At 35.4% G+C, this 17,026-nt stretch overlaps 1 protein-coding gene across 1 annotated transcript; it reads left to right on the top strand.

Annotated features, from left to right (window-relative positions):
- Nucleotides 1-10,325: 10,325 nt before the first annotated feature.
- Nucleotides 10,326-15,259, top strand: LOC146133509 (uncharacterized). The gene is made up of 8 exons (XM_083397370.1): nt 10,326-10,611; nt 11,328-11,456; nt 11,732-11,841; nt 12,248-12,410; nt 12,619-12,769; nt 12,897-12,978; nt 13,846-14,013; nt 14,853-15,259. The coding sequence occupies exons 1-8, from the start codon at nt 10,378-10,380 to the stop codon at nt 14,986-14,988; spliced, it is 1,173 nt and encodes a 390-aa protein (XP_083253496.1). The 5' UTR covers nt 10,326-10,377; the 3' UTR covers nt 14,989-15,259.
- The last annotated feature ends 1,767 nt before the right edge of the window (nt 15,260-17,026 follow it).

Genomic DNA, 17,026 nt, shown 5'->3' with positions numbered 1-17,026 from the left:
CGTTTTGATAAAAAAAAACACTTACAACATACTTATTAGCTAACAAAGTGGCCTTACACTAAAACAAGCTTAGTGGTTATTTGATTCAGCAGTGGGGGCCTAAAGGCTGGCAGAATCTTATCAGCCTTATGGTGACATTTTGCGAATGATTTTAGTTTTTCTGCTGATTCTTCGACCGACATAGTCGCCAGCATTCTGCCCTACCAGGGACCTATCTAGTACTGGAGGCACATGAATTGCACTCAACCAAATAAAGAAACACAGGCTAATAAAACCCAGTTTTCTTAAGTTTCAGTTACAATTGTGATAGTTCTGGCTGCAAACTACACATTTAGGTTGCAGTGGTGTCGATTTTTGTGCCAATCTAAGTTAACATTGGGAAAAAGCTAACGCGCCAAAAAACGAACTATAAAAAAGGGTTGAGGCCACAATAATAAGGCAGAAAGGGTTACTTCTCCAACACTGATCTTGTTAGTCAGTGCCGTTATACATACCAATGGAGCTATTGGCGTAAACTTGAAACAGATTGGATGTAAAGCTTGCCATAGTGCCTGTTGCAAGTGCCACAGAAACTAGCTCCACTCCTGTTTTACCACTTTTTGCTGCCATTCCATCAAGAACTCTCCGAACCGGTGGAGGAAATGCTTGATATGCAGCTGGAGCTGGTGAAAATGGTATACACAGATTTAATTAAAAACATGTTTTTAAAATAAATGTTGCACGCAATAAAATTACAAATATAATATTTAACTGAAAGTTGCTTTAATTTATGGTAATGTTATGAAAAAAACACAAAGTTTAAGTGAGAAAGCAAACTTGGACCATGAATGTCTTACATCGAAGATTTTATTTTTGTGTAACTTAAGTTGTAACATGTACAGTCTGACCTTACTCCACTAGATTAAAATTCATGCTATCAAAAGAAAAAAAAATGCCCTATTGGATTTCATTTGATGAATTTGCAAAGTCAATTTTCCCAAGATACAGTGTTTAGAAGAAAACCAAGTTCATAAAAACCGCAAAATAATGTGTGAGTTTAACTCTTTAAAATTCAGCAACATTGTTGTAATTTAAAATGTTTTTTGAGAACATGGTGCTGCATTTGTAGGATTGATTCTATATTCCTGATATTTTCCAAAGGGAACACACAATAAGACCTAAAAAGCAACACAAACTAAAGCAGAAAAATCTATAAAGCCACAGTATTAACACCAACAACATAATACAGCCAAATACGCAGTAATATCCAGTACAGCATAAGATCAAAATCGTCTGAATAAGACCTAAATCTTTCAGAATAAGGTCGAAATTCATCGGAATAAGACCTAAGTATATAGGAATAAGGCCCAAATTCATCGGAATAAGTTCTAAATTCATCGGAATAAGGCCTAAACTCAATGGAATAAGGCCTAAATCCATCGGAATAAGTCCTAAATTCATCGGAAGAAGGCAAAAATGGCCAAAATAACGCCCCAACCGGTGGGTAGATGTTATGGGCCGATCGGGGGCCATCGGTCTGCCATCGGCCGTTTTGGTAACCAAGTTTGGATACCATTAGGTATTAGTCCTATTTTCACCTTATTCCGAATTGTGTTTTATTCTGACGTTGGTGTTGTTCTTATCTCGGTCTTATCCTATCCAAAACCAGGGGTTAGCAAACTTTTTCTATTCACGGGCCAAAACCAATTCAGAAAGTTCCGTGCGGGCCGTTAAATTTTAACTGTGTAGACTTTACGCATCCCGTTATAACAACCCCAGCGACTGTTAATCAAGGATAAAATTTTGGCAATTAAAAAGGGGTCCAACTACATTAAACTCGATTCAGGAACAAGATTTGCACAAAACGCAAACATATTTTGCTTTTACGTAATGTAAGGAATGGGCTCATGCCCAGTTTGTAAAATAGATCGCAAGACACATGATTTGCATTGACAGGCCGGACTGCCTTGCAGGAGGGGCAACCCCACCCCTGACGTAAATCAACATTTTGTCAAATAAATTTGCCTGAATTACCACGGTTGGAATGTGTATAAAATTAATTGGGTCATTGTCACCTTCACCGATATAACTTATAAACGAAACATCAATACCTGCAGTTGACAGAGAACCTGGTGGAACAGGGCTATTCCCAACACTTGACATTCCTACAAAAACAAATTTAGTTTAAAAAATATAGAGTTGAAAATTTGAGATAACCAGAGTTTTGGGCAATAATTATCACAAGCCAACAAACATGGCAGACAATCTGGTGAAAATTGGTTGTTTGGCACATTTAGTATCATTTTTAACATTTTTATTGGTTTGGTATCAATCACAAAGTTTAAATTTATTCGATAATGATGTATTATGTATTTAAGTTAAATTACGCCTATAGAATACCCAGCTAGGTTGTCATAATAAACTTTACTCAACATATAAAAATAATTTATCACCTTCCAGATCAAATGAACTTGCTATTATCTCGGCCGAGTTTTCTATTAACAAAAACACATCATTAGTGTACCCGTAGTATTTATATAACAATATGTGTTTTACTGCATACCTGGTTTGCGAATGATTTGAACCACTGTGCTAACAGCTGAAATGTAATAGAACAAATAGTTCGTACAAATAAATTTAAGCATTAAACAAGAATAGCAGGCAACATCTTGATTGTTTGAGGGTAAAATTAAGTTGATTTTAGTCATATATTTATCAAAAAGGCAGAAAAATACATACACATTTAATTATCATTGAAATATATATATTTATATATATATTTGCATTCCATGTAACTACAGATTAACCCATTAACAGTTTAAAACCTTACATATTCCACAACGTTTTTCCATAAATGAGGGTTGCAAGCGATTTAAATTTTCCTGTGCATTTTGCATAACCTTATCAACGATAGGTAAATTGTCGGGAGCATATGCAATGGTCCAATCAAGATCAGGAGGCAAAGTTGAAACTGAAAATGGTGGCAAGTTGTCAACAGGCAATTCCCTGCAATAGTAATAAAAAAATGCAAACTGTTTTATTGCAATTAGATTATTCAGCAGTCATCTAGAATCCCGTCACAGTATCGTCCAGGGTTTATATTGCTAACATTATGTGGGTTAGGGTGCAAGCTAGCATTTTGGTTAGGGTGGGTTAAGTAATATTATTGCATTTATTCTCCTATATTTATTTCTTCCTGGTTTCAGTTTCATTTTTGACAACTTGTTCCATTGCTGTAAAAAAAGAGGTGGGATTCTAGACCAGCGCCGTTTATTAGCATAAATATCGAACTATAACATCTAACTGTTACTTAACCAACCCTAAAAAATAAAGGTAATATGCCTATGGTAAACTATAATAAAGAAACGTAACCAACCTCCATGATGTTACATCTGAATACTCAGTTATGCTGATTTCATTTCGCAAAATAACAAGAATCGCAGAAAAAATAATCGGTAACAGCAGTTCGAAGATTGTTGCAATAGGTCTACGTTTTTGGAGTAGAAAATTTTTCCAGAGCAACAATTTTAGTTGATTTCTGGCCCCCATTTGGGGTGGAGTATGAACAAAACTGCTTCAAATGTATTTCTAATATTTCAATCTAAGGAATTAAAGTAAAGAAGAAATCCCTGTATATTAAAATTGGCAAATTAGTTTTAACTTTATTTAATTTAACCAAGATGTTATTCTAATTTTTTTTTTTTAAATTACTTTACATTGATACATAAACGTACATTACTTACTTAGATATATATACATATATGCATACACTACTAATGCGTTTTTGGAGAAATTAATAATTGGCGGTCGTTTACCAGAGTAGGGTTTTTATAATTTAAATCTCCCATTAGCATTACCTAAATCTATCAAAACAATTTAATAGTTTTGATAAAGGATGAACTTTCGGCTGTACTGTTTTTATTACAGGCCATTCTAATTCGGACAATAGTTACCAGAGTCAAAAACTGCTTCTTATAATAAAGTAAATAATCTCAGCCCACAGGCTACAATATAGCGCGTACATTCCTAAATTACGTAAAGACGAAAGTAGCACTAGGCATTCCTTCAAGGAAACTTTAGCAAATCGATTTCAAAATTACAAACGATTCTGCCTGGTAACAATCAACAAAGCCTATTTTAAATTCGTGAATCACCTCTCACCTACATTTTTTGGCATTGTTTTATGTTTGCATTGTTATCACCATTGTTGTAAATTGGATTCATTAAGGCGTGGAAAAAACAGAAGATTTCTAAAAATTTTTTTTCAAAAAGGTGATATGAATAACCTGCTTGGGCTATCCGGTAATCAACCCATTTTTATTCCTAAAAATGCCTCAAAATTAAGAACGGCTACATTTTTCGGCGCTGGTCCAGAATCCTACCGCGACGCATATTATTTGAGTTAGGGTGCGGGTTGGCGTTTGGGTTAGGTTGGGTCAAGTAATATTATTGAATACGGTACTGAATAGAATAATACTTGACCCACGCACACCCAAACGCTAACTCGCACCAAAACCCAAATATTGTGCGTTGATTTATTAATTGTGGTAGGATTCTAGACCAGCTCCCATTTTTCTTTAAAAAAAATAGAAGCCGAACCCGGGGAGAGCAGGCTATTAACAGTGGAAGGAGCAAGAGCAACTGACAATCTCACATCGGTATTTATAGAATTTACTTCAGTGAACTATATTGTATTAATCACGCCGTGACGCTTTCTTTTAATCAATGGCCGAATATTACGTCAAATAGTCTTTGTCTAACTTTTATAATTGTAAAATTGCCATCCAGCTCGTACAGGACATTTGATGCGGACATGTTTGCCATCGATAGCACCAATGCAATTCGGGAAATTCCAAAGCTCCAAATATCGACGGGCATTCTCCAACCAGATTCCTTCGGTCACTTCTGGCATTTATAATGGCTGCAAAACGTTCCAAATTGCGTTGCATACCTCCGGAATAATACGGGCAATTGTAGAATGTCCAATGTTGAATTGATAATGAAGACTTTTGCAGCTGTCTCCAGTTGCCAAATATCTATAGCAGAGACATATTTTTAAAAAATCTGCAATCATCATTTAACTACAGCCAAAAAAATTCTTACCTCAAAGTTAGCATAACTCTTTCAGTTGGTGATATCGCCGCCCGATAGTTCGTATCTTTTTTTTCTATGTCTGATTTTACCAGCTTAACCAGTTCAAAAAACAATTTTGAAGACATCCTTGCGTAGTTTTGAAATTTATCTTCATGTTTCAATAAAGTGCGAAAAAGTGTATGGAAAGAACCCTCTGTATACCTTTTTTCACAAATAGGGTGAACCCAGTACTTGTTTGTCGTATAAACTGCTGGTTACGTTTCCAAATCCATATTACTGCCAAAATTTCTATTTCATTTGCCTCCGCCATGATCACAACTGAATTATCTAGCCTATAGCTTTGACCAGTTCAAGTTTCGCGCGCTTTGTCGGTGGGGATTAGACATAGTCGCTTTCAGGCACGACGCGACAAGTCATTAGTCAGACATGTTTCGTCGCGTCGTGTCTGAAGCCCGGTAGGGATCCAGCCTAATAGGAACAGTGGCAATTTTAACCGCCAAAGACCAACATTTCTTACTAAAATAAGTTATAATAACAGCATAATATTAATACAGTACATAAATAATTTAGTTCTATAAAATAGCTTCTTTATCTATATAAAAACTGGCCGGATTAACACAGTAGCAGAAGTACCTTCCTAATTATTGTAAACTTTAAAAAAACAGTAATTTTCGCTGGAGGCAAATGCCTTGATCGAGTGCTGTCACAAACACAATAATGTGCCCGCTACTTGCTTCGACGCTTTTCAGCCTGTATAGTGTATACCCAGAAGTGTTAACTATTAGTTTCGCTTTTAGCTTGGTTTTCCAGTCGCACAAAAAACACTTGTGTTCACCTCGAAGGTTTTTCTATCACTCTGATTTAGTCATCATTATTCCGATTTATGCTGCAGTCAATTTTTTTATAACCTATAGTCTATACCAGTGGTTCTCAAAGTTTTTTTCATATTCCTTCCCTAAAGACTCAAACACTGTTAATTCCTCCCAAAAAAATTGCAAAAAGGAATATTGCCAAAATTTCATAGTATATGGATATGATGTGCAACTGCAAGGTTTGTTTTTATGATTTATCTCAGAGATAACAGCGAACATGACAAAAGTAGGGTACAATTAAAAAACAATTACAAAAATGCAAAGAACAATTTTACCGAGTAAAATAACGTATTTACAAAGCGTTATTCATTGCTAATGTGAACCATGAGCTTCATGTTTAAATAAAAACAATGAAATTGAGGAGAAAAAGTATGTCGGTTTTGCCCGAAAATCTCCGCGCTTGCTCATGTCAAGAGTCAAGAATCAAGTGTTCTTCTTTTTTGGTCAAAATATCTGTAATGGCACTAAATCCTCATTCAAATAAATATTTAGTCGGAAATGGAAGAAGTGTTTACTTTACAACCGTTAATTTGGAATACTCACAAACTTGTGGTTCTAACCACATTAGCTATTTTTTTAAATGAATGAACTGGTAAAAGTCGCTGCCCAGCATTGGCTTTGGCCTTTTGCAGAATTTAAAATATATACTGGACCAACACTGAACTTTAGCACTACTAAGACCAAGTCTACCAAATATTCAACTAAAACTTATCTGCAATAAATATTAGGTGATTAGAAGGATTAGCCTACCAAAATAAAACATTGTCCAGGTAACCAGGACATGATTATTGGCAGAAATATAAATCGGTACTGTCCAGTTTTGCCAAATTTTCTGTTTAACTTTGAAAGATTAGCTAGCAGTATTTTTCCTCAGTTTATACAAGTAGCTGCAGCTATAAGAAGTTGAAACTGGACAACCTTATGTTGCACCCTTTCTTTATTTTATTTTATTTTAACGTACTCATAACCATGCTAAAACAAACAAACAGTATAACAGATGGTGTGCTCACTGGAACAAACTTCCTCGCCTAAATTTTAAACTCCCCCCAAAGTGAGCCAAGTGGCTTCCTTTGAGAACCACTGGTCTATACCTATTGTTGTTTTATCGCTCAACTTGATTTGCCCAACACCATTTAAAACAATTACAACATCACGCCACTTTTAAGGCATTGTGATGTAATACGAAAGTGTAGCATCACAAACTTTATCGTATTGCGTAACTTGAGATATGTTGCTGTTTTTGCTTTGGCGCTGTTTAATATGACATAACGGAAAATTTCTAGAAAATTTTTAGCATCACAAACTTTATCGTATTGCGTAACTTCAGATGTGAGAAGCACAACAAATAACAAACATTTTGTCTACAGGGGTGTATAATATTTTACACCCACGGGCCATGGACGTATCCGGATTTAGACAATGTGTTTTTCAAATTTGCATTCCTTATCTACTATATATTGGTGTCCTGTACACGAAAAGAAAACAATTTAGTTTGCCGTGAAATAACATCCAAGCTTTTTTGCCCGAAAAAACTTTAAATGGCTTGTTTTTAAATTAAGATTTGATAACATAACATATGTCGTTCTCCAGGCTTTTATTATATCAGTATAGGACCTATAGTATCGACTATACTTGAACTGAGATTTCATGAACTATTTTTGGATAATTACACACCTAAGTTAAACCAATGCAAAAAACCTACTTATCATTTTTTGTGCAGTAGCGGTTGCAATATCATTAATTTACTGTTTAGGTTATCGAAACATCGGTTCATTTCATAAGAAATTATTGTCGGAAGAACAATTTGACAATTGATACAAACCCCGGCAGCAGCAGTATATTTATAATAAAACTTGCAAGAATCAAAGAAAAATACGGAAATAACCAAAATAATTCGCTTGCTTAGAGGTGAGACACCACGTTTTTATAGGTCTAGAGGTGCGACATAACATTAACAAGAAGAATATATACTTCCGTTGGGAAGGCATAGGGCCCGCAAAAGTCCATGAAGTCATTTTTTTAAGGTGCTCGTCTGTCCATGAATCAAAGTATAAAAGTGTTTTCAGCACCTAGGCGACAGTTTGTAAGAATAGGTTAAAATAAATTTAAAATTTACAATAAAGTCAAAATTTGTCAAGTTATGGCTTTTGACAAAGTTTTTGTTTCTTGAGAGTAGTTTTTGTAAAAATCGTCGTGGAAACATTGTAAATCAAGAACTGTGACACAATTAAACCATATTAACCAATAAAAGCAGGAAATATGTCACAATGCCCACTTGGATCAGCAGTAACTTTTATCGCAAATTGTCCATTTTTTTTTATTCATAGTTACGCATTTAAATAATTCTTCTAAGACACTTCCTCTTTATAAACGTGGTCTTTTCGAAGATCAACAGTTTGGATCTTAGGAATAGCCTACTGACATTCTGTAATACAAAAATGCCTAAGCAAGCTAAATCTAAATCCATAAAACACCTTGATTTTTCGACAAAATATTACATTTGGGTCTGAAATCGACAAAATATTATGTTTGGGTAACTGTCATCAATTCAAGGAAGAACTGTAGCCTCTACAAATAAGCAATTCCGTTAGGTTAAAATAAAGGTAAAATTTGATAAAAATAAAGTTTAAAAGATTTGTTTTAGGTTAAAATAAAAATGGCCCTATACTTATAACCAATTGGCCAACCCAGGCATACAAGTATTTTTGTTTTCATCGGCGGAAGCATACGGTAGCGAAAAACATTTGATAAATAAGACAAAGGGCGGCATTCATTTATATCCTGTGTACGAGATTGTTTGCATTTGCGTTTATCTGAAAACATCTAAGCAGTAAAGAGAGCAACTAAGGCATGCAGAGACCATGTGCCAAGTTAATGCAGACTTCGCGAAAGAAGAACGTACACCAAGCGATAGTTTTCAACAGGTTTGTTGACTGAACTTTAGTCACTGTATTAAATGACTTTGACTTAACATATGTCTTTTGGGCAAGTTAATTGACTTGACTTAAGTCTTTTGGGCAAATTAATTGACTTGACTTAAGTCTTTTGGACAAATGACTTGTATTGACTTAAGTCTTTTCGACAAATGACTTGACCTGACTTAAGTCTTTTATCCAAATGGCTCGGGTTTAAATACCGTGATTTCATTGAGCATTTTTCGTTCTAAAACTGAGTTATTTAGCTAAAGTTTTACACTTGCTTGCAGTATGTTAGGTTTTTGTTATTTTTAGTAGAGGGTTTGGTCATAATCGGACTAATATACCAATTTTAATAGATGAACATTTAATTTTTATGACTTTTTTAGGGGACGACTTAAAATTGACTTGCTATAATTATGACCTGCTGGGACTTATTTTTCTCAGGATAAAATTCCTGCTATAATTAAAAGTCTTGCGTATAAAAGCAACAGAAAAAAGTCCGTCTGTCACGATGTTGCAGTTTTTCTTTACTTCCTGAATGTGCAATTGTGCATGTTCGTCAAATGCTTTGGCACGCTTCGATATACTTTGTGAACCATATTAGCTGGTTTTTAAGCAGTCAAAAAATAATCAAGCCAAAAAACAATCGCTTTAGTCATGAGATAATGTGTACGAAAGGCGACAAATAATTGCATTATAGGAAAATAGTGAAGAAAAGCGACGGATGTTTTATTCGTAGTTATATGTTTAATATTATTTTGCTTAGGCCAGCATTTGTAAAGTGCTTCATAGTATAGCTTTTTTTACATGCAATTTTTGACATGTATGGAACTTTTTTGCGTTTTGTATTTATGTTACGTGTGTCTTTCTTGAAGAGCGAAAGCGAAACAGTTGGATATAGAATACCATGACAGCAAAGGCGATTTTTAACTGGTTTTGGTTCACGTGTCAACAAAACTGACGTTTTTTCACTCAAAGTTTATTGCCGACTGAATCGTAGGAATTTAGGCAATTACCTACAAACATCTTGCCTAAACCAGTGGTTCCCAATTGGTTTTTGGCGATCCTTTTCTTTCAGTTTGGTTTGGGTTTAACAATAAATTAAATTTGTTGCAGTAAACACTAAACTGTTGCTGTCTTCGTTTGCAGGCATCCTGTTAATTATTCGTCTTTTTTTTTCGGACATTCCATTTAAATATTTTACAGGAATACAATTAATATAGTATAACAGGTTGGTGAAAGCCGCATACTTTCGCCCTTTCAAACTCGTTGTTTACCCAAACAGTTTGGTATTGTTTTACACTGTTTTGTAAACATACGAGCGAGTTTTTTATTGTTGTACGTTACAAAGTCACTTGTAACACGATCGCTAGCAGGTTATCGACGACGACCTATATTGTACCTTGAATCATTTTCTGTCCAACACAGATCGTGTGCTTTAAAAATCGACAGGTAACGCGATGCTAAAGCGACGTATATTAGAACTAGGCGGCCCTGCTATCTTTTTTGGAATTATGCTGCTGAATTGCTTTCAACTGCTTTTTGCCGAGAGTGACGCCCATTTGAAGGCTGTTGACAGGGCACCGGTCAAAATACTAACGGACCCCAACTCCTCGCGCAATATGACTGGAATGGCTACAACAATGTCCGAGTACGATCGCAAAAAGGATGAAGCCAAAAAGTTTATTGAGTTTTACGCCAATCCGGCCGAGAAGAGTAAATATCCAGTGAAACTCACGCCTTTTCCGGTACGTTTAGTTTTCGGTGGCCGGCATTGACTAAAACAAAAGAGGTTATGTTGTTTGGTCCAACTTTTATTGGCGGGTTGTTCGGTTTGCTACCGGGGACGGATCCAGGATTTTTGTTTGGCGGGGGGCTTATATTATTTTTTCAAATATTACGTCGCAATTTACGCATACTGTGACGTCATAATTAAAGTAATATTAAGAAGGGTGTTGTTCTCCAGGTTATTTTGCGCGTTCGTGCAAATGAATTTAATATAATCGCAAAAATCAAAATAAAGCATACATTGCGTTATACAGATTTGCTTTTTGTAGAGAGTTTTTGTTGATATAGCGCTAGCTGGTAGTAGGGACACATATAGATAAGGTGTAAACATTACATGGCCCATATAAGTGAAAATAGTTTGTTGAAATGAAAAACAATACCACAACATCGAGTGTTTGTTCAAGTCATTTAGATAGTAAATTAATCAAAACAAATATTGTTTGGAGACATCACCCCATGACTGGAAATTTGAAGAGCATAATCAGCGAATAAAATTTTGCTAATGCCAAGCGCACACCATTATATCGGGTGACTTCAACAAGTGGAATTTGTGATCAAGTTGTGTATTTTCAGTATCACACTGAAAGCCAATATAGGCTGTATACTATACTTAACGTGTCGTCTATTTTAGTATGCCATTTGGCGTCGGCGTAATGTTTTTACTTATTTTTCTTAGACGAAAAAGCCAGACCCGCTGCGGCTGGTCCATGACACGTCGAAATCGGTCGACAGAGAAGCAGTTAAAAAGGAATGGATGAACGAGAAAGCACGCAGACTAGCGCTCGGAGATGACGACATTTTGCTGGTAGTTACTTCGTGACAATTACGACTGTTGCAACATTCATCGGTCTGCAAAGCCCCTGTAAAGGGTCACGTTTAAAAGTTATACAGAAGCTTTTATACAGTTTATGCATTTCTAAAGCAACACAAGCGTTTTCATTTTGTAATGTGCAAAGAGATATACCTTTTAGGCGGGAGACTCAAAAGATAATACCTTCAGACGTAGCTCAAATTGCCCTAATTGCGTTGTGTTAGGCCTAGAAATACTTTACCGAATATCAAATTCTATGTTCATTACAGATTCCCGAAGTTCAGCGCGCACTTTCAAACAGCAGGGGAAACCCCATACCGAATATAATCCACATTATTTGGTTTGGCTGTCGCGAATATATCATGCATCACTATGTCAGGTAAATTCTCGTTATTTTATACTTCGTTTACACCAGAAGAGCGATTTCTATCTATTGATATGTTGCCTGGTGGAGCTAACTCTATTTTTAAAGTCTCGTTATTGTGTAGCACTGCTGCGAAAAATTACTTATGACCCCAACGTATATAACAAAGCAAGAAAACCAACAAAGGAAAATAGTGCTTATTGAGCACATGTATTTTGCTTTCATTAGATATATATCAACCAGGTTATAGGCTTAAATCTTTGAAATAATCAAGAGTATACGTACAAGAAAAGTTCGAAAAACATACTTAACGTCGTTGTGTCGATATTTTCCCATCAATCTTGACATGTCGAAAGTATTCATTATTGGTTAGATTTCGACACCAAAGTTTAAGTTCATACTGTACGTTCATATTTTACAGCATGCTAAGCGCCGTTAAAATACAAAAGCCAGACTTGATTCTGTTTCACACCGATTGTGAGCCCGTCGGTTTCCTATGGGATTCATTGAAATACTACGCTGGAAACGTACTGAAAATTGTTAGAAGAAGCCCGACAAAAACTGTTTGGACAAAATCAGCTAACGTGAGTTCAAGTCACTAATGATATTCTTGAGCTCAAAAAGCCGGCATTTTTCAACGATGTGTGAATATTTACTTCGGGAAGATTTTTTAAACGCGTTTTCGACAGTTTTGTAAATATTTGGACACGTTGATGTTCTAAAATCTAGATAAATGGCAATTCTTGCAAAACTGCACCAATTTTGCTGAAACTATTCATACTTTTCTTTCAGGTAGTCGAGCATCAGGCGGACATTGCAAGAATGCATATTATGCTTGAGGTCGGTGGAATATACATCGATAACGATGTTATCATCCTAAAATCGTTGGACAAGTTGCGGGAAAATACGATGGTGTTGGGAGAGGAGAGTTATCATAAACTTGGTAAACGAAAATCTGGACAGAAAAATTTGTTCATCTTCAGTATAGAATTTTGTCCTATTTTTCATGCCTGAAGTTTTCATTTGTGCTTTTCATGCGCTTTGAAACTAAAACAAACATTTTTTGTCAGCTAACAGCATCATCATGGCAAACAAGGACTCCTGGTTTTTGAACAGATGGTACCAAGAATACAAGAACTTTAACAATTCAGAGTAAGTTTGCTTATACCACAGATAAATATATTGAGATTGGAAGTAAAGTGTATGAGAAGGTTGAAGGTATTTTTGCCTTTTTATTGGAAAGTATGGAAAGAAGTTTTTCGTGCTTAGTGGCAAAAATGGTTATGATTTAACGGAAATTTTGGAAAAAACCCAAGATGCAAAAATAAAACGAAAAATAAATATGGGCGTCAATATTCTAAATCCGTTTTCGTTGGTTTGAAATGAAAATGATAGCATAAACAGCGCAAACATTTTATATAACGATAGCGAGCTTTATAAGTACAATTATAAAAGTCAGTCTATTTTTGGTTTGTCTTGGTGTCATTTGCGCATTCATTTTGTATCGGATCGTATCGCGATACATTTTGTCCAAAATATCGGATATCGGAATCAATTGTTCAGTGTTGAACATCCCTTCGGTTTTAGTTCTTCTAAATACGAGTGCATCACTATATAAACAATAAAACACTTTCTTTATTTAAAAGAAACCCGTTTTTTTGTTTCTAGTATTGGAACATCATAGAACAATAAGGGTTTTAATAATGTCTTTAGGGTGCGGTTGACTCGATGTACCTTACCGCCTTTCGCTGCATCCTGGAACAAACAACTGTAATTTTCTTTTTAACTTTGTTCTGCGTTCTACTTGTTTCGGTACCAAAAAAAAAAAAACTATCTATTTTTAATTGTAACTCCCTTCATGAGAGTACATAACTATATGAACAAAAAACACTTTCTTTTTATAAAAGAACTCCGGGTTTAGTCTATAGTCAAAGAACTGAATAGGGTCATCGTTTACGGTTTTGTTTGTGAGGTGTCGACTGTCGTGCGGCCGTAATTTAATTTTTAGTCATCCGCTAGGTGGGCCGAGAGTTCCGGTGAAGTTCCTTGGTGCATGTGGCAGCTCTTTCCCGACACGATTCACGTTGTCATAGAGAAAATGCTGCGTCCAACTTGGGAAGAGAAAGACCTGATGTACTACGAACTGTGGAACTGGAGAGACAGTTACACTATGCATCTTTACGCAAGGTTTGGGCCGCAAATCTTCCTGAATTTAACGAAATGATGTGCATTTTTTTATTATACCTAGGATACGCAAGAAAAAATTAGTTAGGAATCCCTGTTGAATATTTTACTCTATTTACTTGACGAAGTGTTCTTCGCAATAATTTAATAGAGAGTGGAGTCCTAAACAAAACTGTGGCACGAATTAACATCTTAAATATTTTATTCAGTGTTGTAAACAAGTAATTTTGATTTCACTTAGGTCCCAGTGAAGTCATTCGTAAAATAACTTAAGTCCAAGTCAAGCCTTTTCGAATAAATAACAAGTCACGTCCCAGTTGAAGCCATCGGTTACTCAAGTCGAGTCATAATTAGAGCAATTGAACTCCAAATCAAGTCCTTGTAATAAAAATAAAACGTTAAACTATTAAAACTGATGAATTCGTCTGAATATTTATGAGCAATAACTACAGTAAAAACAATAAATACATCATATGGCAAGTAAATTGTTTTATGTGCGAAAATTATGATAAATACCCAATTTTACAACAAAACAAATTGCTTAATGAAAACACCTTTTTTCAACCCAAGTCGTTGATCCAAAAGACATAAGTCAAGTCAAATCATTTAAAAACAGAGATTATTTTACGCGAAGCTAAATGAATATTTAGCAAAACAACATTTGTTATCAATTATTTTCGATTTTCGTTTACAAATGTGATTAAAATAAGTCGTTTTAACCCCAATTTATCCATCATTATAGCAACAAGCCGTAAAACCCTAACATTTCGCTAAGCCTATGTAAAACTAAAACAAATAGATAATTACATGAGCGCAATAAACCAGTGAGAAAACTGTTTCAGACACATGCCGTTCATAAACGGCAGAATAGAACGGACATTCAAAGAGCTTGCCATTCTGAACACGACTTATGGCGAAGTGTCTCGCCACGTGATTTGGGACGACGATAAACCCCGCGATATAACTGGATGGAGTTAACCCGTGTTCATTTTTTGTTTAAAGTTTGAATAAAGTATATATTTGGATAAATGACTTTGTGTAATGTATATTAATATTTTGTATTATTTTTTTAATCAGTGATACTTGAAGTGTGTGTGTTTTGTTTTATTGCGCCCCCAAACAGTAGATATATACTTCCGCTATTCATTGACGGGCTTTAAAAGCAAATTTATGCAGATGTTTCATTCAATAGAATTTTTTTCGTTGTTCGTTGATATTTCGTGGCTTATAGTTGTTGAATAAATCACCCTAATCAAATTAAACGCTTTTACAGTAATGTTTTTATAGTTACACCATCAGAAGTCGTGTTTTAAAGTGATTGGAGCGTTCATTATATGGGCCGAAAACTTTTTTGAGACAAATCTTGTTTTTGCCCGAATTATATGGGCCGAAAATTTATTTTCGGGACATATCTTGTTTTTGCCCGAATTGTTTTATGTTTTTTTTTGGTTTGTTTCAGACCGTTTTTTGGCAGAGTTTTATAGTAAAAATATTATTCGTAGTGACTTCAAATATCCAGACACGATGAAGGCCTGTATGTAGATGACGTTTTAAGAATTTAGAAGTCTATTTACCTAGGGGCCTTCAGCTGGGGGTAGAAATTGCAAACAAAATATGACGTCATCGTAAAATTATTTTTTAGCTCTGTACTCCTACCTAGCGGTAGCAATATTTCCTGAAAAGGATATGATTAAAATGACCCCGATTATACAGACTGTCTCGCGTTAATGCACGACAAAGGGGCACTGTTAAAGCAGCGAAACAGATTCCACCAAAGGAGTACATTCTGCTTTGAAGCGCCGGACAAAAGTATTTCAATACTTACAGCCGAAACCTAAACATCTTTCCATCGGCTGTTATACAATTATGAAAACTGTCCATTACGTTTTTACACAAACTTGCACAAATCTATAAAATTTACAAAGTTCAACATTGTATCTCATGCGGCCCTTTGTAACAAACTTGTCCATTCTGGTTTACATGTTTAATTAAGACAATAAGTGGAAAATGATTTTCAAATGTAAAATCATTTTTTCATATGTAATATCAGCATATTATGTTGCATATTATGTGAAAATGTTTTGTGGAAAACGAATTTGTTTAAGTAAAAGATGTTTTCAAGTGGAAATGAATTTGCCTATTGAAATTCAAGTAAAAACATCTTTAAAGTAAAAACATAATTCATCAGCGTCATTCATCCATTATGTCACAGTCGGGCGCACAACCGCTCGACTTCAAAGCCGCAGCTGGAGTCTGGGGTAGTTTCTACTGCTCTGTTGCGGGCTAAAATGCTCTTTGGTTGGCTGCCTTTTGGTAAAACTGATGCCTGACCGAGTAGGGCGGCCAGAAAAACACCGCGTGACGTAATCTGATTTATGTTTGTAGTCGCGTACAAACTGCAGTTGATGCGATTCTATAGGGACCTCTAACGCAGACTGACAGGGGAACATGGCATCGCCAAAACAGAGCAAACCATTATTATTTATTGCCCCGTTTAAATGTCTTTTTCGCTCGCCCTTTAAAATATAATTGCCAAACAACAGGACCATGATGAGCCCAAACCAAAGGGGGGTTTAGCAAATTGCCAACCCCACCACCCTTTGAAAAAGATATGTAAAGAATAGTGTAACCATACTAAACGAAATGAAATACGCTTAATGGGAGCAGCAAGCTTCGACGTGCTTGCGATTACACAACAACACTTGTTTATTGCTACACTACCATGAAAACGTATTCGCAAGGATTAGGAACAATCAAAATTTTGAATTTTAACTGGAAAAAATCATTACACAAAAACTACAAAACGTTTCGCTTGCGATGGTAAAACAAGATGGACGATTATAAAGGAATTTAGTCTTTGAAAATATTGCCACAATATTTTGTAGTACCGGACATTTCGTTAAGCACCAACAGATTTAACGACAAAACCTGGTCGATGTCAGACCCTGTAATGAACAAGTCAAACGAAACAGAACCTACTAAACGGGTTGGGCCTGTCTTCTTGTTTTGAAAGAAC

The sequence above is a fragment of the Ascidiella aspersa genome, chromosome 9 (genome assembly GCF_963924565.1).
Source record: "Ascidiella aspersa chromosome 9, kaAscAspe10.2, whole genome shotgun sequence".
Lineage (NCBI taxonomy): Eukaryota > Metazoa > Chordata > Ascidiacea > Phlebobranchia > Ascidiidae > Ascidiella > Ascidiella aspersa.
The sequence above is the reverse complement of the archived record's forward strand: the minus strand, read 5'-3'. Positions and strand labels throughout refer to the sequence as shown.

What these genes read in the sequence shown, in the direction of transcription:
- LOC146133509 (XM_083397370.1), top strand. Translation starts at nt 10,378, where the DNA reads ATGCTGCTGAATTGCTTTCAACTGCTTTTTGCCGAGAGTGACGCCCAT. An exon ending in ATCATGCATCACTATGTCAG is followed by an intron (nt 11,842 to 12,247) that starts GTAAATTCTCGT and finishes CATATTTTACAG; the next exon opens with CATGCTAAGCGCCGTTAAAA. An exon ending in ACTATGCATCTTTACGCAAG is followed by an intron (nt 14,014 to 14,852) that starts GTTTGGGCCGCA and finishes AAACTGTTTCAG; the next exon opens with ACACATGCCGTTCATAAACG.